General features: G+C 54.3%; 1 protein-coding gene across 1 annotated transcript; it reads left to right on the forward strand.

The window, feature by feature from the left end:
- The first annotated feature begins 1,125 nt into the window (after positions 1-1,125).
- EPHA10 (EPH receptor A10) lies at positions 1,126-25,846 on the forward strand. Its single transcript, XM_065650621.1, has 17 exons — positions 1,126-1,240; positions 2,289-2,353; positions 3,083-3,752; positions 11,375-11,530; positions 12,249-12,590; positions 16,448-16,566; positions 17,893-18,055; positions 19,134-19,242; positions 19,476-19,531; positions 20,789-20,914; positions 22,604-22,789; positions 23,536-23,597; positions 23,682-23,885; positions 24,426-24,575; positions 24,765-24,958; positions 25,056-25,220; positions 25,732-25,846. Exons 1-17 carry the CDS (start codon positions 1,126-1,128, stop codon positions 25,844-25,846), a joined length of 2,997 nt encoding a protein of 998 aa, XP_065506693.1.
- Positions 25,847-26,017: the final 171 nt, after the last annotated feature.

A 26,017-nucleotide genomic window follows, 5' to 3' on the forward strand; every position in this document is an offset into this window, starting at 1 on the left:
TCACCAGGGCTGTACCAAGGGCTGGTAGCACCGCGGCACCGCGGCAGCACCGCACCAGCCCTGCTGAGCTCTCCCGGCTGGCAGAGCGTTGGTAAATGAACAGGGATTTTCTTGCTGGTCAAGTTAATACATGTCTGCAGAATGGCCACAGCAGCAGCATCTTCCACAGAGCTGGCTGAGGGCCCCAGATTTCCGACAGATTTACACTCAGACGCAATGCCTCCCAAACCTCGAGAAAGCAAACATGCTTTAGGTGTTAAAAAAATGCTTGGAAAGGCAAGATCCCCATGGAACAGGTTAAAGAAACGTTACACTTGGGGTTTTGAGCTGGCACCTGGCTTGCTCAGGACCCTGATCCTGCAGCGACTTTCACACACGGTTAAATGCATTCACATGGGTGGTCTTGGTGACTTCAGGGAGAGAGTACTTAGAAGCTGGGGCACGAGGCAAATGAACTGCAATCACCGTATCTAATTAATCTTATTATGCAATGTGCAAATTTGAGCCTGATTGGCAGCAGGCTCCAGTAGGATACCTGCTGCGGTAAACGCCTGCGTGTGTGAGGCACTGTGGAATTGCGGTTTCAGTGTCCAACACGGAGGTGTTCAGGTGCAGCGTTTGTGCAGACACAGGGCACTGACCTTCCCCGCCGCACCGCGCTCCTGCCAGCGTTCGCACGGACACGTTCACCGGCTGCTGCCCCCCCAGCAGCCCCTGCTGCACCTCCTTTTATGGCGGGTTTTGATTTAGTTGGGTGAGTCCTGCTGCCAGCATGAACCAGCCCTCAGCTCCATGTCTGGACACAACCTTACACTCTGGGTGCTCCCCACACCCGCCAAGCCAGCAGCTGCAGCAGTGGTACGAGCCAGCCCAAAGCTCAGCCCGTTCTGGCGGGAGCCTGCCCCACAGATCGCGTGATGAGACACGGCTGGTGTGGCATCGGACTGCAGCTGCCATCATTAGGCTTCAGAGTGAACACCGCCCATGAGCACGTGCCCGCCCTCGCCCCGCCCCTTCTCGCCGAGCGCCGCCGCGGATTGGCCGTGCCGGCCCGTGGCCACGCCCCGCCCCCGTTGACAAGCGCGCGGCGGCGGCTTCCTCGGGGCGTGCGGGGCCGGTGGCGCTATGGCGACCGAGCGCGGCGGCGGCTTCCTCGGGGCGCTGCTGCCGGGGCTCCTGCCGGCGCTGCTGCTGGCGGGGCTGCTGCCGCTGCAGCTGCCCCGCGCCGCCGCCGAGCAGGGTGAGTCGCTCCTGGCCGGGTCGTGTACGTCGCGCTCCGGACCCCCGGCCACGTTGGTCGCCCGCGGCGGGTCGGGCTGCGCGTTGCGGCGGGTCCGGACCGGGCGGGCTTCCCCTTCCTCTCCCCGGTGTCGTTGCCAGCCCCGCGGGCGCGGCGGTGGCTTCGTGGGGTGGACGCGCCGCCGCTCCCCGGGGAGCGGGACCCGCGCGGGGAGCGGGACGGGGATGACCGGGTCAGCACGGGGGTCCCGGAGCGAGGGGACTCCGGTGTCCCGGTCACCGGGGGCGCTGGGTGGAACGAGCTCCCGCGGCGGCCGCTGCCTGCGCAGCGCTGCCGGTACCGGGCCGGGCTGCCCGCGGAGCGGCGGGAGCGCCCCGCACCGCGGCCCCAGCGCGGGGTGAAGCCCCGAGGTCGGTGCGCGGGGCCGCGTGTCCGGGAGCGCCCGCCGGGGCAGGGACCGGCCGAGGACACGCCCTCACGTTACCCAGTGTCACATCTGAGACACGACTTGCTGTCGGGGATTGTGTCTCTTTGCTGGCCGTGGAAGGGTGGTGCAGCGTGGATTTGGGGAAATACCTCTTCCTGCCAAGCAGAGAATTGGCTCTTTTGTGCAGAAAGGACGTGGTCACCCAGGGAAATTCCTGTTTCGAAGCAGCTGCCAGTGCCTTTCGGTTCCAGGACAGCAGGCTGCAGGTGCGGTGCGGTTGTGGTGTGAGAGGGATTGTCCTGCAGAGTCCCTAGGAAGGACTGCAGTTGTCCCTGGGACGTTACCCTCATTAGGTTAGGGTGCTAATTGTGTAACTGAGGTCTGCTCTGGATGTGCAGCTCAGAGCTCTGCAGCGCGAGTCCTGCTCGGTGCTCATGCGGTGACACAGTGGCTGGCAGAGCTGGTATGGGAGCTGCTCCCTGCGCTTGGGGACCTGAGCCCTGCTTGGGTGTCTGGGAAGGGGTGGACGGCGATGAGCTTCCGACAGACGGACCAAGTGGGTATTTACTGGCATTCCCTGGGTCAGAGCATTTGCTTTCTGACATGTTGTCTTCCCTGCAGTTGTCCTTCTGGATTCAAAGGAATCACAAGCGGAGCTGGGCTGGACCTCGCACCCATCAAATGGGGTAGGTGTGGGGTGGAACGGTCCCTCTGCGCTGCAGGGAGGGGCTGCCCTGGGTGCTCAGCAGCATCTGGCACCCACACGTGGAGCTGGTGCAGGGGGTGGCAGCCGCGGGGTCTCCTGAAGCCAGGGTGGGTGGGCAGCTCGGCTCACACTGTTGTGCTGATCAGCGCTGCGCATCAGAACGTTTGTCCTGTTCCAGATAAAACTTCTGCTGACAGAGAAGCTGCTGCTGCTGTTCATGAAGATATTTGTCCTTGTGTGATAGTGTGGCTGGTGTCACATCTCCTTGGCCATCTTTCGCTTCTCTGGGTAGCCCAGCCCCATCTGGCATCATGCTGTGTGGTGATGCTGTGCACTGCACCCTCCCAGGGACAGAAAACTCGGGACATGTGTGGGAAGTAAAGGCTGTGGCTTCTCAGTAGATCATGTGTCCAGTTCCACACTAGACTTTGTTTCAGAAGGTCTGATGCTAGTGCCCTGTTTCTGGTTGTGTCTCCCTGCTTGCAGCTCTGCAAAGATCGCAGGTGCTGGTTGGTCCAGCAGCACCACGGTGTTACTGCAGCTTGTGGTTTTGGTGCTCTAAGGACTTTTAGTGCCGATGATATAATGGCCCATGGGTGGAGAGACTTATGATAGTGATTTTTATACTGATCTGTGTGTTTCTGCCGGGGCAGCAGGTTCTTACTTGTGGCAGCTCCTGAGCTGTTACAGCCCTTTGTTCTTTCCCCAGTGGGAAGAAATCAGCGGTGTGGACGAGCACTACAAGCCGATACGCACGTACCAGGTCTGCAACGTCATGGAGCCAAACCAGAACAACTGGCTGCAGACGGGCTGGATTGCCAGGCGCGACGGCCAGAGGATCTTCATCGAGCTGAAGTTCACCCTGCGGGACTGCAACAGCATCCCTGGTGTGACGAGCACCTGCAAGGAGACTTTCAACCTGTACTACGTTGAGTCGGACTCGGACCTGGGCCGTAGCGTCCACGAGAGCAAGCACACCAAGATCGACACCATTGCTGCTGATGAGAGCTTCACGCAGGGGGACCTGGGTGAGCGCAAGATGAAGCTGAACACCGAGCTGAGGGAGATCGGGCACCTGAGCAAGAGAGGCTTCCACCTGGGCTTCCAGGACGTGGGCGCCTGCGTGGCGCTGGTCTCCGTGCGGGTCTATTACAAGAAGTGCCTCGCCACTGTGCAGAACCTGGCCATGTTTCCGGACACGGTGGCGGAGACAGCCTTTGCGACTTTGGTGGAGGTTAAGGGCACTTGTGTCGCCCACGCCGAAGTGGATGTGGATAATCCCCCCCGGATGCACTGCAGCGCGGAGGGCGAGTGGCTGGTCCCTATCGGGAAATGCGCGTGTGCGCCTGGCTTTGAGGAGAAGGACGGGGGTTGCAGAGGTAAAGGTGTCCGTCGTGTCCTCTGGCCGTTTTTGTCTGTCAGTCCGTGTTGCTGCCAGGCTGCTCCAGTCTGCCTGGTGCCTCAGCACGGCTCAAAGGAGCGGAATTGGCTTTTGTCAGCAATATGATTCTTTTAGTTGATTGCAGCTCCTCAGCTCACAGCCAGACCTTAATTTGAAGGGTGGCAATTGGGTAAATGGGGCGTGTTGCTGGGAGCTGCTCTGCAGCACGGTGTTGGCTGGGCAGACGTGCCAAGGCTCTGAATACCACCAGGCGCTTCCCACAGCTTTGTCTGTAACTATAAAATTACTCTAGAACATTAATATCCCCATTGTCATGCTTTAGACACAAGAATTTGATGACTTTACAGCTTGCAAGGTTATGTTTAATGACAGCTGTAGAAATGGATCTAACCTCGACCTCAGCGGGTGTCCCTCTGCTGAACCCAGTGCTATGACCACTCGATCTCTCTTTTGAAGGCGGGTGAGAGCCCGGGAAGGGATCGACCCTGAGCGTGGGACACTGGCTGCCATGCTGCTCCTCCTTTTCACCTCCCCAAACGAGTCCCACGCAGGTTGGTTCCCCGTGTTAAGGCACACGGAGCGATAGGAGAGCAAGCTTTTCCTGAGGATTCGGGTCTCTCCGTCAGGAGATACTTGAGGCTTTTCAGATGTGAGTTGTGCCAACTGTGCCGTCCTGCGGGAGTGGAAGCCTTTCCCGGCGCTCTGGGTAGCGGCTGTTCGCTTGGTGCCCTCCTTAAGGAGATCTTATTAGAACTATTGAATTAAAGTCTCAGCACTGTTTGTTGCTTCGGCGGCTGTGTGGCAGCTCGCCATGCTTTCCCCATCTGTTTGGAGTGGGAATTTACATAGCGAGTCCCAGAAGGCTTTTGCTAATGTTTCAGGTTTCTCTGTGTTGAGTTTAAATAATTCATATTCTCTAAGGAAAAATATTTGAAGTAATTTAATGGACATAATTAAGTTTTTCCCCCTCTCACAGAAAGCAGGTCATTAGTCACTCTATGTGGAGTAGCACCTGATGTCTGGTCAAATATCAGAAAATAGTTTTTAAGGGTTGAAAGTTCTTGGTGGTTTAGCATAGCACTAAGTGAATAAATTTAGATGATTTCTGATGAAAGCACCCAGGGCTGTGGAAATTCTTCGGCAAGGACAAAAGCCCTTGAGCTGGAGGCAGGTGAATAGGGTGGGAGTTTGGGGATGGCAAAACAGCCATGTGATGGCACAGCACGTCTGGCTCCGCTGCCGAGGTCCTGTGGCGGCGGCTCTGGAGGGCTCAGCGGGTGCGAGTCCCCTGGATTCTTCTTGCCTGTGAAACTTCTTGGCCACAGTCTCTGCAGCAAGAATGAGCTTGATTTCCTGCCGAACTGGTGAAGCTGTTTGAACTAAATCACAAAGCTGTAGTATCCCTGTAACCATGATTTAAGTGCTGAAATCGTCCTGCTGCTGAGAGAACATTTGTATCTTCACACTGGAATGAGGAGAGATGAAAAAAGACTAATAGGATTTGCAGTGTTGCTAATTACTGCTGCAAGGAAGCTGAGCCCTTGTGCTGTCCGTCTCTCCATGTCACAGCACTTCTCTGGAGAGGCCCCAGCGCAGCCGACACAGGTTTGCGTGTTTCCGATGAATCATTTCAGTGGCGGTTGAAATCCAGCCATCTCCAGGGTGGAACCGAGCAGCGTTAGCATCTGTTTAACATCTACTCTCAAATAAGAGGAGAGGTTCTGTCACTGTAAATACACTTAGACCGCTTTTCTCTTCTAATATATATCTGTAGCCAGATGCTGGTTTGCGCTGACTCTAATCTTAAAACCTGTTTCCAGCAGGTGCACAGCAGGCAAGTGAGGAGTCCTCTTGCACTGTGGCTGATCACCCGTCCATCCCTATTTTGTTTTCAGTAGCCTGCTTGGCACTGATGCCTTTGTACCCTTCATTTTACCAGACATGAGCTGTGGCCCCTTCATGCCACTGACTTTGTGGTGCGTTGCAATAGCTTTTGTGTAAATCAAACTGTGATGTGGAGGATCTGCCTGACATTTGCTGTGAAGTTGTCTCTTTCCGCTTCGTCTTTTCCATCCCATCCCTTTTAATATCTGCAAGGAGAATTTCAACAAAGCCCAAGGTTAATATTTACCAGCCAGATTTGCTGCAAATGAGACAACTTCAACCAGACGTTGAATTAATATGATGGAGACCAGTTTCTAAAAATAGCTGTCAGCCACTCTTCTTTGACAGAAACGTAAATTTGTGCTGGAGTTAAGTTTCCTTCTCAATTTATTTCCCTCCGCTCCTGGCAGCAGCAGCAGGGGCTGGCTCTGCGCTGCCGTGTGCAGGGAACGGCCCCTGCTCGGCTCCTGCTGGCCAGCCCAGCGCTGCACTCCTCACGGCACATGATGGTCTAATTAGTGGGCTGTAGCGCTTGCCTACACAGGGATGATGCTACTGAAACCAGTTTTAGGGAGGAAATAGTTTCTAGTGCTTTGTCAGGATTTTTAATCCGTGTTTTAAAGTGAATTCGGTGTGGGCAGCCAGAACAGGTGTGACACTTCGGGTGCTCTTGGGTGAGGGGGGACCTGGCCAGTGCTGCTTCTGCTTCGTGGTCCTGTGGAACACGTGCATGGGTTTTTCTTGGAATAAGCAGCAAGTGGTGTTGCTTTTCAGAGAAGGGAAGCCTCACACAAGAAGTTGCATCACTTACCATATCTCAGGTAGAAAGCAAGAGAAAATAACAGCCCTCGGCCTTGTTCTTTCGCACCTTTGCTTATAAAGCACGTTGGTCTTCTGGGCTCCTGCTCCAGCGATGCTTTGCTCCCCCGGGCAGTCTGTCCCAGCACCGTGCTCTCCTTGTGTCGAACACAAATCGACCTTGCAGTCACTTAAGCTTATAACTTCTTGTCCTGGCGCCAGCGAGCAGCGAGGACACTCTTCTCTGAGCAGATTGTGCCTTGCTGCAGATCGCTCAGGAAAGTCAATATTATCTTTCCTGTGCTCGTCTTCTGAAACAGTAGGGGAACAAATGGATAACAAAGCCTTTGAGAAGATCATCCTGCCTGTTGTGAGCAGCACAGCACCGCAGCTGTAAATACTGTGAAATCGAAGAGTTTCTTCCTTATTGCCAGCTGTTACTTGGATGTAAACTTGGCCAATGTTTTGAGCAAATTTGAAAGGATGTGTTTGGGCGCGCAGTGCGTGGCCAGGGCTTGCTTGTGCTGGGCAGAAGGTTGGGGTGGGAAGTGGCACCAGTAAGATGCTTTCCTGTGCACTGCATCTGTCCCATCAAGGCATCATGTCACCATGGTGTTCTTAGATGGAAAATAAATAGTTCAACTGACAGTTATGAGAAATTTAGAATAAATTACAGGATTTTGTCATTTAGTGTGAAGAGACTTCCTGAAGCCTAAGGTCTGCTTTTCCACTTAAATACAAAAGAGATGGATCCAAATGTACAGCACTTGGAGCTTTTGATTTATTTCATCTTTTATACATTAGCTTACAAACCCGTATGTTCTTCCAGAGTTTATTTTATCTTCTGGCTGATGCTTGAGTATTATGCATAATAAGTTTATTTTTTTTCTCCTGGGATTCTGTAGGTTGCCTAAAGCACCAGGTTTTCCTTTCATTGCTGCTGCAGCCGCTGGCGTCCTGCAGACAGACACGCAGGTTTGCGGCTCTTATCAGGGCTGGTGCTGGGCTCGCCGTGGCTGTGGTGGGACGGGGAATGGGGCTGCACATTGGGCTGGGGCTGCGCGAGTAAATCTGTGCCTGCCCTGGAGGGATAATTGCTGATGAAACTTCTACTGCAGTGTCCTTTCTGGGGTATGGTTTGGCTTTCTCCTCTGGGGTCTCGTGTTCTTGCAGAACGCGGCTGGAGCACCTTGGTGACCTGGGCAAAGCGTCGTTTTGAAGGCATGAAGAGCTTTGTACCAAATGAACTTGGAGTATCTGTCCCCCCACCCATTCGCAGCCTCCGCGGTACCTGCGATGCCTCATGGTAGATGCTGCTTCCCATCATTTGTGCACGTGGAACGCACATGTAAAATATGCTTTATCTTCAGTCTCCTTTTGGAGTAATAGTCAAGCTTGGAGATATTTATTATTCAGGATTGCATATTATATTGTCGTTCTACACTGTGTCTGAAATAGTTATGGCTGTGGAAATTGTGGCAGAGCGAGACACAGATTACTCTGACACTTCATTTTAGAGCAAACTACTCAAAATTATGAGCATCACAATTTGTTTGCAGAATTCTTGTCAGGCTTAAGCTTATAGATACCTGGCTGCTGGATGAATGTGCTGGTTATTCTTCTGGAATACGGGGGAAGCAAATCTTGCCCATGATGAAGGGCATTTGTGCGAGATCCAGCATGTGGTGGGAGCAGGGCAGGTTGGTCAGTCCTTCCAGGGAATCATTCTGTAGATTCATCAGGGAACTGAGACAACAGTAAATTGCGGTTGGCTCGGTGGATGTGCCTGCTTTGTGTCCTTGAGGAAAATTCCTACATAAATAGCAATGAGGTTCTGTTCAGTACTGCCATAGCACTGAATTCAAGCAAATGCATTCCTTTAGGTATTTCAAGACTGTCTTACAGCTGGCGGCTGTGTTGGTGCAAAGCTGCTGCTTGGCTTCCTCTGTGGAAACCGAATTTGCTCCACTACGTGGCCACCTGGTCCCCAGGATGGGTGGCAGAGGAGGAAACTCCTTTAAACTTCCTGAGTTACAGGACTGCATCTTTGCTGGCTCGTCCAGGCTGTCTGCTCTTGCAAAGATTGTCTTTTCCCTGGGAGGTGAGTTGCAGGCAGCGCGGTCCCAGAGATGTGCTGCTCAGCTCTGCTCTCTGTGAGCTGCACATGGGAGCCGTGTGGCTGTGGGACAGGGATGCTCTCCAGACAGGAGCTTTGCCTGGAGCTGAGCAGCTCCATGGGACAACGCTCGCAGGAGCTTCACTTGAACAGCAACCACGATCAGCCCTGGAGCTCGCACAGCCTGTGTCCTGCAGCCCAGTTCTCTATGTAACATACTTAGTCACTTTTAACCACTTTTCACTGATGAACAAGAGAAAGCTGCTCAAACTCTGATGCCCTCTTGCTGATTCATCAGCATCTCTTCTGCTTTTTAAGCCAAAACTTGAACATGTGGCTAACTGTGGCTTAGGAAGCGTTGAGATCCTTGCTGGTGAAGGAGCAGCTGCAGCATCCTCAGTGGCACAGGCTGGGTGTGTGGGGACGTGTCTTCCCCTCGACAGACCCATCGCTCCCATCTGAGGAGCCGCAGATGAGTCGGTAAGAGAAACCCTTCCCATGTCTGCATCGTGCTGGGTAATCTGCCAAGCTGCAGCACAAGTCAGTGCTGCTTGTTCTGCTTCGAGTTTGATCGTGTGTGCGTACAGTGTTGTGTCGAGGAGGGAACACGTGCTCCCGCTGTCAGCAAGATGAATAAGGCATGCCTGCCCAACGGGGATTAGCTTGTGTGGGCAGCAATGATGGAGCTGGAGAGAGGCAATTAATCTGTCTGACCCGTCCAGCTGCTTCTCTGGCTCTAGGAGAATGTATTATTGAATTTTATTATTTAATAATTAAGTTGCAGTAGTACCAGAGGACAAGATGTAGGATAGAAAATAGTGTACGAAAAAGAGAATTTCATTCTAGAAATTGATGGGCTGATCTCTTGAGAGCTGCCGCATACCCACTGCAAAAATGAGCACTGCGAAATGACACGGACACCTAAACCAGCTGGGGACCAAGAAAAACACTTGTAGGCTGAGGTGGAAGAGGGTGGGAGTTTATCTGAGAAAAGAAATGGAGATGCACACATGATGCATCACATGTTCGGGGGTGCTTTTTGTTCTTCTCAAGGGTGAGATTCAGACAACCAGGGAACAAAATTAACTAGTAAGCCCAACAGCTGATCTGCACCAAGGTTCCTTGTGGGATGTGCTTGCGTGGGGTCGTGATGTCCGTGTTTGCAGGGAATGCAAATCGAGGCGTTTTGTGCACTTATTAACTGATGTAACTTCTGACAGGTGCTTTTGTAAACTTCTCCTAGTTATTAGAAAACGAGGCGGCTCGAGGAGGCCAAATCTGCTGCTTTCTGCAGGCTTTGCTTGCGCTGGGTGACACAACAGCACGAGATCTTGTCTGGCAAGGAGCGAGGCTTTTAGGTGGCTCTTGAAAGGCCGAATGCGTTATTGAAGAAAAGCAGAAATATCTGATGTGCTTTGCTGCTCCCTGCTCTGCCAAGCTGCTGCTGCTGTGTGCCAGGAGCCGGGGCGATGGGGCCGCGGGGAGCACAGCCCTCGGTGTACGGCCTCTCTGTCCATGCTGCAGGACGTGGGATTTCTGAAGCCCTTGCAGTAGATGAAATAGCCTCCCCTTAAATGTTCACCCGTTTTCAGCGTCCTGGGGAAGAATCCTCTCTGCCCTGCGCTGTGTCTAGTGCTTTGTCCTCAGATCACAGCTGTAGCTGCCAGTTTGATATCATGCTAAAAATTAATGAACCAGAGTGCACTGGAATAATCTGCTTTAAAAGGAACAGTCTCAGCAGCCAGGTCCTTAGAAATGATGAGAGGACTGTGCTAGCGGAGCTGTTCATCTGGGAACTTTACAAGTGATTAAGTTTAAATATTCAGGGAGCTGATGAAGGGGGGGCAGACAGCAGCACTGCATTGGGAAGATGAAGCAGCCGAGTAAAACATGGGTGCTGCTGTTGGGCTGGAAATTCAGCTGAGACCAAGTCCTAGCCCTGCTGGGGTCACTGCTCAGCCCCAGGGACCCTGTGCAGGTGGGGGTGCTGGGGCACCCAGCAGTGACTGGGACACCCTTGTTCACAGCCTGTTTCCTTGTCAGGTGCTTCAGACTGAAGCGGTTGTGAACTGCCCTGTGGAGTTTTGCAGCCTGTTTTGTTCTTTTTGCAAAGTCTTTCATGCAGAAATAGCTTCCGCGTGTCCTGCTACAGGTGTTGCTTGTAGGCTGTGTGCTGCTTGTAGTAATGATCAAGCCAATCCTTGACCAGCATGTGAATAACTTGTTCGCTTGTGTATCAAAGGTACTTTTCAAAGGATAAGGGAAGCCTGTGTACGGCCTATAAAAGCAAACTTATATACTGTTGTTCATCTTCAGTACATACCTCGCTGCCCGCAGTGACTGCTGTGTAATCCGCCGTGATAAAGCTGTTGCTGCCACTGGCCTTGTGGCTTGGGTTTGTGTATGAAGCTCTGGTGGCTGATGAGGTCTCCAGCTTCTCCACTGCAATATTCCTCCCCCTTTGGGGTTGCTGTTCTGTCTTGCTATGGCTCCCATGTCATTTCTGTGCTGCTCACCTGGCTCTAAACCCTAAGCCGTGCGTTTTCCATATCCTGCATCATTCTGCAGCCACCTCATCCCCCACGTCCCTCCAGATCTTTAAGGTCCCTTCCAACCCAAACCATTCCATGGCTCTATGATCCCTCTTGGTGCCAGGGTCGTGCAGGCGCTCAGGAGAGGTAGCCTGGAGGGTGGGATGTGCTGACAAGTGGCAGGCAAAGGAAACGGGGAGATGCTGTCATCAAATGTGTCCTCATTCACCTGGGGGTGTTCTGCCCATAACTCCCTCTCTCTCTTTTCAGCTTGCCTTCCTGGATTTTACAAGCTTTCCCTCCGTCTCCCTCTCTGCTCTCCTTGCCCTGAGCACAGCTTCACGCATGAGGAGGCCTCCACATTCTGTTCGTGCCAGAAGAACTACTCCAGGTCCCCGTCAGACCCGCCATCTGCCTCCTGCACACGTATGTCTGGCTGGAATGGCGGCTCTTTGTCAAACCAGGATGCGGGGATGCAGATGCTGCACCTGCCCTGCAGCGCAGAGCCCGACAGTGCCCGGGGGCTGTCCAAAGTGTCCCCTGCCCGGGCACGCGTGTCCCTGGGGTCCCGTCTGCACCGGGTGCTGCTGCCACAGGGAACTGACGGGGGGGCTGTCCCTAGTGCCATGGAGCTCACAGGCTGAGGCTGCAGTCTGATGAGGCAGACGTTCCGTTGGGCTTGCAGACACCTCGGGAAAACGAAGGCACAGTCATTTAGTCGATATAGTTCAGGGATTTTAATTAAATGGCCTCTAGTTAATTGGATTGGGCCCCAGCTGCTCGGGTGATGGATGCTGCGGAGCTGCCTGCGCAGCCGTGAGGCACACGGCCGGGCAGCGTCCGACAGCCGCAGGCTCCCCGGGGAGGCGCCAGCCCGGCCTGGCACTTCTCACATGCCGTGAGCCGTGTCGTGCTGTGTGTAACATGTCCCTGCAGCGGGGTCCTCCGTCCCATGTCCCCGCCATGCTGCCTGCATCGGTGCATCTGTGTCCCCTTGTGCTGCCATGCGCTATGGCTGCCCAGGACCGTGCTTTGTTCTGCGCCGGTGCCTGTGCTGCTGCTGCCAGGGGACCCGCGGGTTTGTCCTCCCTGGTGTCCTCCCGCCTGCCCCGGTGCCCACGCATGAACACTCTTCTGCTTCCAGGCCCACCCTCGGCGCCGAGGAACCTGGTGTACAGCCTGCGGCAGTCCTCGCTGGTGCTGCAGTGGAGCGCCCCGGCCGACGCGGGCGGCCGCAGCGACCTGACCTACAGCCTGTGGTGCGGCCGCTGCCCCGCGGCGCTGCGGGGCGGCTGCGAGCGCTGCGGCAGCGCCGTGGGCTTCGTGCCGCAGCAGACGGGGCTGGTGGAGCCGACCGTCACCCTGGTGAACCTGCTGCCTCACGCCAACTACACCATCCGCGTGGCGGCCGTCAACGGCGTCTCGGGCCTCGGCCCGCTGTCGGGGCAGCCGTACGCCGAGGTCAATGTCTCCACTGGCCTCACAGGTATGGCTGCCACGTAGCGCACGTGGTTTGTCCCCCATGGCAGCGCCGTGACCCCCTGTGTCACGTCCGGGGTCTGTGGGTCTGCTCAGTGTGCGGGTCTGGGGTTTTGTGGGTCTGGAGGTGACGCAGGCCCCGTCCTTGGGCTCTGCCCTGATCCTCGCAGTGTGCTGCAGTGGTACGGACGTGGCGCTTGGTGGTGGCACAAGTGGGAGGGGAGGTGGAGACCGGCCTGTGGCACTGCCAGGGGTTTGGGTTGGTGCCGGGGGAGCCTGTGGCCCCGCTGTCCTCCACAGCGCTGTGGCAGCAAGCGTGGTGACAGCCTGGGCTTCAAAAGAACAAGTCCGCTCTGTGCTCCGGCTGCAGTTTGAGTTTACAAGTCACAAAAAAGCACCTTCAAAGAAACAACATTTTCAGCCCTTTCACAAAAACTCTCCTTAAAATAGACAATTCAAATATCGGCTGTCCTTTGGAAACAGAAAAATTGGTTTCTTCTCTCTCCTGTGCCGGTCTGTCACACGATTTCTTGCTGCAAGTGTCCCCTTCCAGTTCACGTTTCTATTCCCGCATGCGAGGACAGCGAGCATCCAGCCTCTGCACACACGGGGCCCTGACCAGCCGCAGGGGTTTGATTCCCACCTCGGTTGTCTGCGGCACCTCAGGAAAATCAGCTCTGGCTTGTTGTGTCCTTCTCTGTTCCTCTGTGGTTACGTTATTAATTTGCATGAAAACCCTTTGCCAAGCTACGGTTAATGGAGACAGATGATCCTCGCATACCTCTTGGCAGGAATTGGCCAACAATTTAATCTGAAGAGATTAAACTTTGATCTTGTTATAAATAATTTTCCCACCACTTGATCAAATGTTTTTGCATGTGTTGCTGCTTTCTCTTCCCTCACACAATAATTTCTGCGGATGCTCTGGGTGGATGCTGTGCCGCAGACTGCTCTTCGCTGGAGGTGTCATTCCTCATTAGGATCTTGGCTGCTCAAGGATGGATTTAGCTCTGGGAAGATCTTCTGTCTCCTGAGGTCAGGCTGTTCCTGAGATAGTGTGCAAGCTAAGGAGGGGCAAGCTTAACGAGGGCTCTTAACGAGCTGTTCCTTCAGAGGCTCCTGCCTGGTGTTGGGCAGGGAACTGGGCTCAGGAGCTGCCACCTCCCCTGGGTCAGGGCAGCGAGTGCTGTGTCCTCCGGAGAGTGAAGCAACAGGTCTGTGGTACCAACCTGCGCCTGAGCGTTTGTCTGTTCAATAAAGCTTTTCATCTAGGTAAGGGGGCATCTCAGCCCCTGACTCCACGCTGCTCCTGAAGGACCTGAAATGTGCATAAAGAATACGGCATAATTAATCTTGGAATATCTTCAAAATCAATGTCTCTTGTTGAGCCGTCAAGTCTCCGGGTGCAGATGGCGGCTCAGAATCAGCCGAGCAGCTGAGACTCGGGAAGGTTCTTGAAACACTCGTGTTTTTTGCTGCAGGAGGTGTCCTCTGTGCAGGAGCAGATGCCAGGCAGGACCCCCTCCATCCCCACGTGCCTGGGTAGCCCAACTCCCCTTGCGTTGGCACTGTGGGCAAGTGACGGGGATGATTAACCACGGATGGTGTGTGAAGGTGTCACTCCCATCACATCCTGTGCCCTGGAGCCCCTGGCTGTGGGAGCCCATTGCAGAAGAGCTGGATGGGGCTGGGGATCAGGAGCGAGGGAGCTCTGGGCTGCTGGTGGCGGTGACTTCCTCGCAGCCGCGACGCGATGGTCTCGGGGACATCATCTGCAGCAGCAGGGAAGCTCTGGCTGCAGATATGCAAACTCAGAGGAAAAATGACACAAAGAAACAAGACCCTATTTAGCTGTCAGATGCTGGCTCCTCTAAATATAGCTCGGAGTGCAGCTTTCGCACTGCCCTTCCCCTTCAGCAGTCACAAGAGGGAATTAGTGGTTGTTCATTGTATTTGCAGGGGAAAAGAAAAGATGCTATTTAGTCTGCAGGAGGCAAAATTAATACTGTGTTTTTTCTAATCTGGCCCCAGCATGGGACTAAATAAAAGCGTTTGAGGAGCGAATGGAGCTGTTTACCTGAAGGAGCAGAGCCACGTTAGCTATGTAAATGTGCACTCTGGGATGGTGTCATTTATATTCCCCGCAGGGATCGACTCCTGTCTTAAAGGGCTTTTAAATCTGTTGCAGATTAATAATGCAGCCAGTGCCGAAATGCATTCTCCTTTCTTGGGCTGCGGAGAAGTGGTTTGTGCTGAATTAGCTCCTGTGAAGTCGACTCCTCTGCTTGTTGCTGGTGCAGCAGCCCCAGCCCGGCGGGGCCAGGGGGCTCAGGACAAGCTGACCCGGGGCGAGGGGACTCGCATGGGGGGTCTGTGCCCTCCCTGCCACGAGAACCAGACCTGCAAGAGCCACACGGTAACTGATGAGGCGGCTGCTCTTGTTCAGAAAGAGGGACCCTGGGGCAGGAGCTGCCCGGGACGACGCTTGGTGTGTTTTCTGTGCCGGGGTGTGGATAACTGGTGACAGGGACCGGGCTGGCTCTCTAGTGTGAGCTGTGCCGTGGTGGGGGACACGGTACCCACCCTGGTTTTACGCTTTTTCTGCTGGTACGCTGGTTAATTAAGAGGCATAAACCCACATACAAAGCATTGGAGTTTATAAAGTCAGGCAGAGTGGTGAATAATTTAATGTTTCCTTTTTCAGAATAGCGGCGATGTTAGGGGAACTTAAAATATTGATGGGAAACACATTTTTTTTCACAGTGTGAAATGCTTTATAGTCTGTGTGATTTGCTTTAATCCCTTTTAAACATGTTTGAAGCTGGTGCCTGCTTTTCGGCATGTGCCATGGATTCTGCTCTACAGCCCATCACCGAGTGTGATTTTTCCTGATGACTTTGTTAACAGTCAGGATGACTTGTTCAGGTTTCTTCAGTCCGTTTGCCAGAGTCAGAGATACAGGAGAGTATCTGTGTGATATTTTATTGATGGGAATTGTATAAAACACCATTAGTTTGCAGGAGCAAAACCGAAGTGAAGCAAGCTGGAGCCAAACCCGGGCACAAAGGGAGCAGCTGGCAAGTGCATCTCGCGTGGTGAGAGGCACTAAATGGGTGCACACGTGCCAGGAGGACGGTGCAGCTGCAAATGTGCTGACGAGGAGTTCACAGCCGCTGCTGGGCCAGGCTGTGTGCTGGCAGCCGGGGAGCAGCTCTCCCGTCCGTGTGTCCTACAGCCCTCCTGCCCCAAGGCTGTATTTTGCATTTCCCGGCCATCATTAGCAGCAAGTTCAGAGCGCTGGACGTTGGCTGACGCTCAGACCCCTCTGCAGCACCGTGGGTGGACGGTGCCTTTAGGATTTTGTGCTTGTTTTCCATCAGAGCGTTACTGGCTGCCCACAGATTACAAAGCTGTTGTATTTTTACCATCACCTTCTCCTGTTGGATGATCACCAGCTTGGAGTTTGCCCTATTTTAATCCTGATTCAGATGGAGGAAACTGGTATCTGCAAAAGAAGCGTGCTCTTCAGCTGTTTAATTTGTTAACATTTTTACTGCGGCATCACAGGGCAGATGCAGAAATGAAGTAACCGCAACTGAACACGTTCATGCTGACATGGGACTCGCAGCCTCGGTGAATATGAGGATGGAGATAAAATTCCATGTGTGATCTCCTGGTTGCACTTACTCGGCGGTTCAGAACCAGAGTGGCTGATGCGTGGTGGCCTGTGGTGTCACTGGCTGTGTCCCCGGGGCTCTATTGGGCTGTGCTGGGCCAGTGCGGGGGATTTGGGTGAGGGGGGAGCAGGGGAATGCTCTACCCTGGCAACTCCATCACCCGCTGCTTTCCCCCCTGCTTTTTCAGCCCCGACTCCTGTCACCAACATCCGCACCGATAAAGTCGACCAGAAGAGCGTCTCTTTGTCGTGGCAGGAGCTGGAGTCCCCCAATGGCACTGAGTACGAGGTCAAGTACTATGAGAAGGTGGGCACTGGGTCTGGGGGCAGATCTGGGGACGGCTCCGGCTCTCGGCCGTGTCCACCAGGCGCAGCGGTGGGAGGTGGGAGGGTGCGTGTCTGTGCACGGTGCTGTTGTGAAGATTTTGCTGGCACCTGAAGGGATGAGGAGTGCTTCACGTGGGGGCCGATGAGGTGTTTTCCTCTCTGAGAGCTTTATGCAATCTGCTTATGCAAGTTTTAGGAAATTTAGATTTTTTTTCTTGTAGAGTTCATGTTAATTAGTGGGTTTTTTCCCCACGTCTGTGCAGCAAGATTTCATCCAGTCCTAATGTTGACATCTCCCTGGGAAAAAGAGTAAAGCTAATAATTTTAATTCATTATTCTTTTTTTTTTTTAATGCGTTGGATGGATTTTTTCAAGGACATTAGAAATGTGAGGTTTGGGTGCTTGCCATAAGCCAGCTAGACAGGGACTGATAAACCGTATGGGGTTTCTGAATCTTTGATGAGATGACACTTCTGTTCATAGCCCGCTGTCTGGGAAAGCGTTGGACCTTGTGGTCTTCACTGGTTTGGGACTGAGGGTCACCGAACCTGTGACTTCAGTGAGCTGCGAGTGGTTTTACACACAGGAGGGGACACAAGCAAACATTTTTATGACAGTCTCTTAATTTTAAAAATAGCTGTTACTTGGCAAGTGCGGCTGATTAAGAATTTTAGAAGAAATACTAATGGGCAGAGAGTGGGGACAATGCTGTAAAAAAAATAAATGCAGTTTATGATACGGTTCCGCAAATTACCTTATCTGCATGTGCTCAGGCTCATTATGAAACTGATTGCATGTCAAGCAAACTGTGCAGGTGACACATTGGCATTCTGTATTTAGAAACAAGCTACCTTGAAGCTGATTCATATTAATGTGATTTTCAGCATCTGATAGATTTGAAAGGAGGAATCTGTGGGTGAGGGCGAATGCTGAAGCCCGAGACGGTAATTCCTGTGCAAATGGGCTGCAGCAACAGGATACTTGGGGTATGTGAAATGAGGAAACGTCCTACTCAGGTAGGGAATTCAAACTATAGTTTAGTGATCAGTCACTGAAATGAGGCTCTTGATGCTGACGTGAAAATTAACTTAGTTCCTAATCTTTGCTTTTAGAGACATACTTTAACTATGGAGATTCAGAGGGAAAAGTGTATCAAATGGAAAATACATTTCTAGTAATGAGATGTCTGGTAAATGTATTCTTTCTGGTGAAGGTTGTATGTGTAGACAGGACACAGCTGTGCTGCGCCCGCTCCACGGCACAGCTGTCTGTCCAGCTGCATCGCAGGTATCTCATTATTTCACAGGATCAGAGAGATCAAAGTTACTCAACTGTGAAAACCACATCAACGGCCGTGACGGTCAATAACTTGAAGCCTGGCACCCTCTATATTTTCCAAATCCGGACATCTTCCTCGCTGGACTATGGAAACTCCAGCCCCAGTATTGAAGTGGAGACGCTGGCAGAGCGTAAGTGTTGGTGATGCTCAGCGCCTTGTGCTCGCACCTGCAGACACGGGCTCTGGGCTGTCACGAGGACGCTGCTGCCCCGGCCGGGGTGATCTCGGTTCCATGGAGCAGCATCTGTTCCTCTGGCTCTAAGCGCAGCTTTTAATTGCGTTTTCCTGTTTGAGTTTCACAAGGCTGCTGCTGGTCGGCGTGTCCTGGGGTGTCTGTCCTCGTTCTTCTCAGGGCAGCACCAGCGAGGGCAGCCGGTCTCCGGCACAGGGACAGGCTCTGGAGCAGGCAGGGTGTCCGGCTGCAGGGGCTGCAGCGGGGGAGCAGGAGCAGCCTGGGGACCCGGCTGGATTTGTGTCCCAGGCAGGAGATGGCCACTCACCCCGTGGCCATCCTGGCTTGTGAGGCACTGGCCGGGTTAGCCGCTTGGCTGGGTATGGTCAGCCAGCGTCAGTGCTGTTCACTGGGTCTCTTCACAGTTTCAGTTCGTAACTATAGTCCAGAAGCATCTTAATTCACTGACTAAAAGAGGGCTTGGAGAGGTGCTTGGGCTTCAGCTTAATAACCCACCCTGGCTGGAAATGAAAGCCCTGAGATGGCTGGCTCAGTACGACTCGCACAGATTGTGTTTAACAGGGCTTTAAATTGCATCCATTTGCCACACAGAAGACATTTTCAGAATGAATTGAAGCCAATAAAAATTTTATATAGAATGTAGCATTCTAATACCTGCGTTTGCAAAAGCAGGAAGGAAAGAGATTAACGTGATGAAGGAAAACTATTTGTAAGCCATAAATTTTAATATGTCCCTCCGATAAACAGGAACCTCAGCGCTGATTAACAAAGCCAGTGTGGCAGCACAGGGGCTGTTCTGTCACACCTGCAGCGCTGCCCTGCACACTGCTCTGGTTGCACCAGCTTGAGCTTTGAAAACCAAACCCGAATACAAATTGTTGCGAGGATGGTGAAAAGCAGCCTGGTGCTGCGGGTGAATTGTCCCCCAGCTTCGCTGGTGGCCACAGGCTGGGGCTGCCCCACGCCTGGGACCTGCCCCAGGGACACGGTGACCAGCTCTGCTTCCCTCCCGCAGTGACAGTGGCCTCCAGTGAGCAGAACCCCATCCTCACCATCGCGGTGGTGGCCATCGCGGGGCTGACGGTGCTGGTGTCCATGGTCATCGGCGTCATGGTCTGGAGGAGGTGAGCAGAGCTGGGGCACGGGCTGAGGTTTGGGGCAGGGGGGGACAGCAGCAAAGCCCCCGGGGCTCTTGGGGGCTGGGGGCAGTGCTGGTGCTCAGCGTGGGCGCTGACTTGAGCTGCCTGCCCCCTAGTTCCACGGGGCTGGACTCCGGTGCTGAGCACTGCGGCGTGAGGCTGCAGCACCCAGCGGGAGCTGCTGCCCAGATAACATGTGCACCTTCCTTCTCCTGCAGGCAGTGCGGGTACAGCAAAGCCAGCCAGGACGGGGATGAGGAGCTGTACTTCCACTGTAAGTGAAGCCCAGCCGGTGCGACTGCGTGGGGATGCCTGCGTTTGTTGCTATGAATAACCAGCTCCTGACAAAGCAGCCTTGAGTCCTCGCCTTTGAGGTGTTGTCATCCCGCGTTATCCCAGCGCAGGGCTCAGCACAGCGAGGTCTCTGGGGACAGCAGGCTTGACAGCTTCATAAGCTGGTGTCCGTCCTTCCCGCGCGCAGGTCACCGCCGTGCCGAAGGAAAGGGGGATGCTTTCGGCATTCCACAGGGAGGATGAATTATTCCATCAGCTTTTCACAAGCGGCTACATGAGAATACAGCTTTGTTTTCTGGGGCTACTTTGTATTATTGAGCAGCAATAATTTTACAGACAACAGTTGTCAAAGGAAACTCAGATGTCAGGATTGATGGGTTTGATTCCTGGCATATGCCCGTGAAGCACACACATGCTCTTCTGCTCCCCAGAGCGTTTCAGAAGCAGCAGAGCCTGCGTGCCCCTGGCTTTGGAGGGCCTGGCACTGCCGAGCTGCCCTCGGGAGCTTGCCGAAGGTTTTCCGTGGCGAGGGGAGCGCGGCAGCTGCCCGGTCTTGGTGAGGGAATGGAGCCGAGGTGGCAGGGGAGTCCTTGCGTGGTGTGACCCTTCTTGGCAGCGCCCAGCAAGCAGCAGAGCTGGTGTGCTTCGGCTGTTGTTCTGGCTATTTGCTGTGATTTGGGGTTATGAGGAAGCCCCAGCAGGCGGGCAGTGTTTTCCCTGGGAGCCGTGCAGCTCCGGGCAGCGTGTCGGCCGCGTCCCGCGCGGTTCTCCTGGCCGTGCTCTGGGCAGCGCTGCTCACTGGGCAGCAGATGGTCGCTGCCTGTGGGAGGTATTTTGCTGCCCGTGCTGTGAATCAAGGGGACCTGGAACATGGCTGTTGTTCATTATTATAGTTATCTCTCCTAGAGGTCTTTGGAATGGAGATGATTTGGATACTGGAGGTTTAGCACGGGTGGCAAACAGGCTCAGTGCAGGTGGGAGCTGCACAAGGTGAAGGAGCCGCTCTCCTTGACCCCAGGGGCTGTGGCAGTGGAGCAGAGCCATTAGGTTCATTTGATCCCACAATATCCCAGCAGCCTTAAGGCTGAGGCTTTTGCTTTGCTTATAAAAAGGCGGCGGGTTAGTCCTGCCAGCCAAGCTGGAGATGGATGACCCGCGAGAGCATTTCCCAGGGCAAGCGGGCAGGACTCCGCCCAGCCTTTCCCATGCCCTTTAGGTGTCTCCTGCTTTCTTGCAGTTAAAATACCAACCAGGAGGACGTACATTGACCCTGACACTTGCGAAGACCCCGTGCAGGCTGTGCACCTCTTTGCCAAAGAGCTGGATAATGCCAGTGTTAAAATCGAAAGGATCATCGGGACAGGCAAGTTCCTCCCCTGTGGCGGTGGCCGTGCCGCTGGTTGGTGGCCGTGCCGTGGGTCGGTGGCCGTGCCACAGGTTGGTGTCCGTGCTGCGAGTCAGTGGCCATGCCATAGGGCAGTGGTCATTGCACGCAAGCTCTGCCCAACTTGCTGGTGTCTCCCGAGGCAGCTCCTTGTCCTGCGGCACCGGCAGCGCCGCGGGCCCTCGCTCTGGTCTCGGGGGTGTGTGCTGGCAGCGGGGAGATGGGAGGGGGCTGGTGAGTGTTTTGTTCGGGTGCCTCATTTCACATTCCCGCTTGTTTTTCTGTGGCACTCGGTACAGCAAGCCACGTGAGGTGTGGACCAGAAAGCATCAGCAATTATCTGCATCTGGGCAGTTTGACAGCAGCATGAAAACTATAAATATGTGAACTTAATGATTTATTGATTTTCATCAACTTCACTGCCTAAAACTTAAAAGCAAATTAAAATCCCCTCACCGGGCCCTAGAGCCTTAATCACTAATGTGTGCCAGATCATGGGAAACACAATTATTCTTTGTCGTTCCTTTTCCTAAAGATAAATTCAGCTGCAGAAAAGGAAGAGGTGGAGGAAGGGAGGAGGGAAGGGCTTGGCCACCAGCTTAAAGGACAGAGTGGAAGGGAAGAGGACACGGAGGGGAAGAGGAGGTTGTCTCTGTAGCTGCTGAGTGGAGCAGTGAGACTAATCCCACATCCCACATACCTTTCAGAAGCAAATCGATGTTTGAAAAGTCAAGAAAGAGATTAGTCAGGAAGACACTTAAATATAAGGAATCTGGGAGTGCATTCGTCTCTCTGCTGACCTGACAAGTACCTGGCTTTCAAATCGATAAAGCTTTTCATAGCTATGCGTTTTTGGCTGTAAAGCCAATATTGGCCTTTTACGTTAGGAATTTGGTAGCTCCTGCTGTCAAGAGCGTGGCTGTGCCTCTGGCTGCAGGAATCCTCTGCGCGGAGCTGGGATGGGGATGGCCCAGGGAGCAGGAACTTGCTGCCTGAGCGTTAATCTTCTTTTCATGGGAAAAAGTGCAATATGCACTTGAGCAGAGCGTGGAGAGAATGGCTTAGAGGTGTAGGAAGAAGAAACTCCATTGCATTTTCACATGTTTTTAGCACCACATTCTAAACTTGTTTGAAGGGTTGTGCGTGCAGCACAGGTGGGGGAAGATGGTAAAACAGACTCTGCGGGGGAAACTCACAGCCGTGCAGGGCTGCCTACGTTTCTGAGTTTGTGGGTTGGCAAATCCTCCGAGTAACAATGGGAAAATCTTGCTTGTCTACTCAGCCAGACACATCACTTGTGCTACAGAGATGCACTTTATGGTCCCAAAGCAAAGAAAATATCCCCTCAAGGGAAGGTCACTTCCCAGAAGAGGATGACTGCCCTTTGCTTTATAGCAGGTGTATATATATATGTACATATATGTACAACCCGTCTTCATAGTGCTTTGCAGCAGCTCAGTAAAACGTCACCCCTACAGCATGATGCTGAAAGCTGTGAGGAAGCTGAGGGCGGCCAGCACGTAGCTCGTTCTTTCGCGGCCTGGCAATGGCAGCGGGGTCAGTGACAGCGCACGAGGAGCCGTGTGACCGCCGTGGCGGGGGGGCCGGGCTGCGCGGGACGTCCCGCCGTGGCCGGGCGGCTGTTTAACCCGCGTCTCTGCTGCACAGGGGAGTTTGGAGAGATCTGCCGGGGCTGCCTGAAGCTGCCCAGCAAGCGGGAGCTGCCGGTGGCCATCCAGACCCTGCGCGCCGGCTGCTCCCCGGCGCAGCAGCGCTGCTTCCTGGCCGAGGCCTCCACCATGGGCCAGTTTGACCACACCAACGTCCTGCGCTTGGAGGGCGTCATCACCAGAGGTGAGGGGACGTCACCAGAGGGGTCCCGGGTGGTGCGACACGGGCAGCTGGAGGCTCTTGGGCAGGCGACGCGCTTAAGCCGTTGCTTTGGATGGTGACCTGGTGCTGGAGGTGCAATACTGCTGCTCTCTGGAAATCAGGTGTTTCCTTATGCATTAGCTATTTTAGCATCCTGATGATTAATAAAATGCGTACGGCGAGATTAATAAATCCAGGTAGTGGGACTGGCTTAGCAGCCAAACTGTGCACTCTTAATAAAAGCAAATTGAAGAGAGGTTCTGTCAGTAAACCAGATGACTCTGGCTGCTCCCGGCTCTCGCGGGAGTGGGTGCGCTGAACTAGTCTGCAGATGCTGTAGTTAAATGGATATTCATGTAAATCCAAAGAAACATGAGCACGTGTGCTGATTTTAATTAGCTTTTTTATTGGGTGGGGAAGTATCTATGTCCTGAGTCCTGGGCCGAGCTGATTGCTGTTGCTTTCACTGGGTTGTCCCGCGTGTGGTTCAGTGTCCTGATAAAAGGAGCAGCTGATATTGGGATCCCCGGGGGATCCCAGCTGGAACACAGGGAAACCTCAGACCCACAGCTCATTGCAAATGGCCTGGGATAAAGTTGGTGTGTCCTTGGTAGCCGGGCAGTGCGGGCTGATCGCGCTGGGGTCAGCGTCCGCTTTCTGACGGCTGCGGCATCAGAACTGCCCAAGCAGCTGCAGGGCTGACGCGCGGTCCTGGTCTGTCTGTGCAGGGAGCACCATGATGATCGTGATGGAGTACATGGGGAACGGCGTGCTGGACTCCTTCCTCAGGGTGAGCGCTGGGCTGGTCGCTGCTGGGCTCTGCCCCTCACCTAGGCATCACTCACCTTCGGCTTTTCCTCTTCTTTTTTTACAGAAACATGAGGGACAGTTCACGGCCACCCAGCTCCTGTGCATGCTGCACGGCATTGCCTCTGGCATGAAGTACCTGGCAGAGATGGGGTACATACATAAAAGCCTTGCTGCCCACAAAGTCCTTGTGAACAGCAGCCTGGCTTGCAAAATAACGGGTTTCAGACAGCCACAAGAAGATAAGATGGAGACCATCTTCTCCACCATGGTAAGCTGCATTTGCAAATTTTACCGTCAACATTCCCTGAAAGCGAAATGCTGACAGAACAGCAGGAGCCCCAGCTTCTCCCACGGCCACGTGGCAGGGCTGTGGCTTTGGGGTCAAGGTCTCCCCGCTGTTAATTGCAATCAGCTGCGGTGTCTGTCACCTGCTTCCCCCAGTGCATCCAGAGGGCTCTGCAGATGCCGAGATGGAGATTGCTAATTACAGGAGAGCAAGCCAGGGTGGAGGGACTGTGTGTTTGCACAGCTCTGAAATGGTTTTCATTAAATATTAACGTATAAAATGCCATCAGCTCTTCCCAGAGACATTCTCCTCTCCCATTAATATTTCAGGACTCTCACTCCCGGGTAGCATAGGGTTGCGTGGCCATTTTAAAACAAATTGAGGCAGAAGTTCTCTTGGTACTAACCCTGCATGTGGCACACGGGCTTGCTCGGTGTCCGCCCTGCGGTGCCGGGCAGGGCCCGAGGAACAGCTGCCTGGGAATCGTGTGTGCGAGCGGGTCATCTCCCCTCTGCCCTGCAGCGGGGGAAGAGCCTGGTGCTGTGGTCAGCCCCCGAAGCCATCCAGTATCACCACTTCAGCCCGGCCAGCGACGTCTGGAGCTTCGGCATCGTCATGTGGGAAGTCATGTCCTACGGAGAGAGGCCCTACTGGGACATGTCCAACCAGGACGTGAGTCCCAGCGGTCGCGGGGGAGCTGGTGACGTTGCCATCGCTAATGGTGGGCTCGGGCTCTGCAGGGGCGAGGAGCTGCTGCTGCTCCCCGGGCGAGCTGTGGGGAGGGAGGTTTTTCCTGGGCATTTGCCTGTGATCTGCACTGCGGCGCCTGACCTGTCCCCCTGCCCTCCTTTGCCACCGCAGGTGCTGAAGGCCGTGGAGGACGGGTTCCGCCTGCCCGCCCCCGCGAACTGCCAGCCGCCCCTGCACCAGCTGATGCTCGACTGCTGGCAGAAGGACCGCAGCCAGAGACCCAAGTTCTCGCACATCCACAACATCTTAAGCAAGATGCTGCAGAGCCTGGAGTCCCCGCAGTGCCCCAGCTCCACCTGCCCCAGGTGACACCTCTCACTTTGCCCGTTCTGCTCTCTCTGCCATTCCCTGCTCGGCCGCGCCGTGTCCTGCTCCCCGCTCACCGCCCCGTTCTGTCGGCAGGTCCCGCAGCACGGCCATCCCCCTCACCCAGCGCACCTTCTCGGCTTTCCCGTCTTTCAGCTCTGTGGGTGAGTGGCTGGAGGCGATAGAAATGGGCAGGTACAAAGACAACTTCACCGCGGCGGGCTACTGCTACCTGGAATCTGTGGCCAGGATGACAGCCCAGTAAGTGAACTGGTTTCCTGGCAATAACCTCGTGTTGCTGAGTGCAGCGTGAGCGAGCTCTGCGTTGCAGTTACAGTCAGGCGTCACTAAACAAGACAGATCTTCCAAAACATGTCTGTAAGAGCTCACTGGCGCAGGTTGGGCTGCATGCATGGTGCATCTCAGTTGCTGGTTTTTGAAGCTGAGAGTTAAACCTGCAGCTTCTGACAGGAGCAGTGTTGACCGTCCCTTCCAGAAAGCAGAGTCAAACCTGATGCAATTCACTGACAACCCGTTGTGCAGGCAGCCCGGGCGGCAGGGCCAGGAGCCGTCTCACGCCTGCTCTGCTGCAGGTTCCTGACTCCCGGTCAGGATCCGTGTTGCTTTGGCTGGGATGGCAGGTTGGCGTTTCTCAGTTCTGCAGTGGCTGATTAGTCTGAAACCTGCACTGCCCTTGCCCGGGAGCAGTCGGTGTCGGGGCACTTCACCATTAGGGCTCATTTTCGGGGCTGACGTGGGGCTCGTTTTGCAGAGATGTCCTCAGCCTGGGGATCACGCTGCCGGAGCACCAGAAGACCATCCTGAGCGGGATCCAGACCCTCCGGGCGCAGGTGATCCAGATGCATGGCCGAGGCGTGCAGGTGTGACGCAGAGCGTGGACCCGGGGAGGACACAGCCCCAAACCGCACCAGATCCCTGAAACCTCGCGGTTTCGGGTGGGATGTAGGAATCACTGGGCTGCTGCCAAACAAGTCGTTCCACGTGGCAAGAGAGCAGGGCTGCCCATCCCTGTGCCGGGAAGCCGAGGATTCCCGGGA

This window comes from Caloenas nicobarica, chromosome 23, assembly GCF_036013445.1.
Source record: "Caloenas nicobarica isolate bCalNic1 chromosome 23, bCalNic1.hap1, whole genome shotgun sequence".
In the NCBI taxonomy this organism is placed as follows: Eukaryota; Metazoa; Chordata; class Aves; order Columbiformes; family Columbidae; genus Caloenas; species Caloenas nicobarica.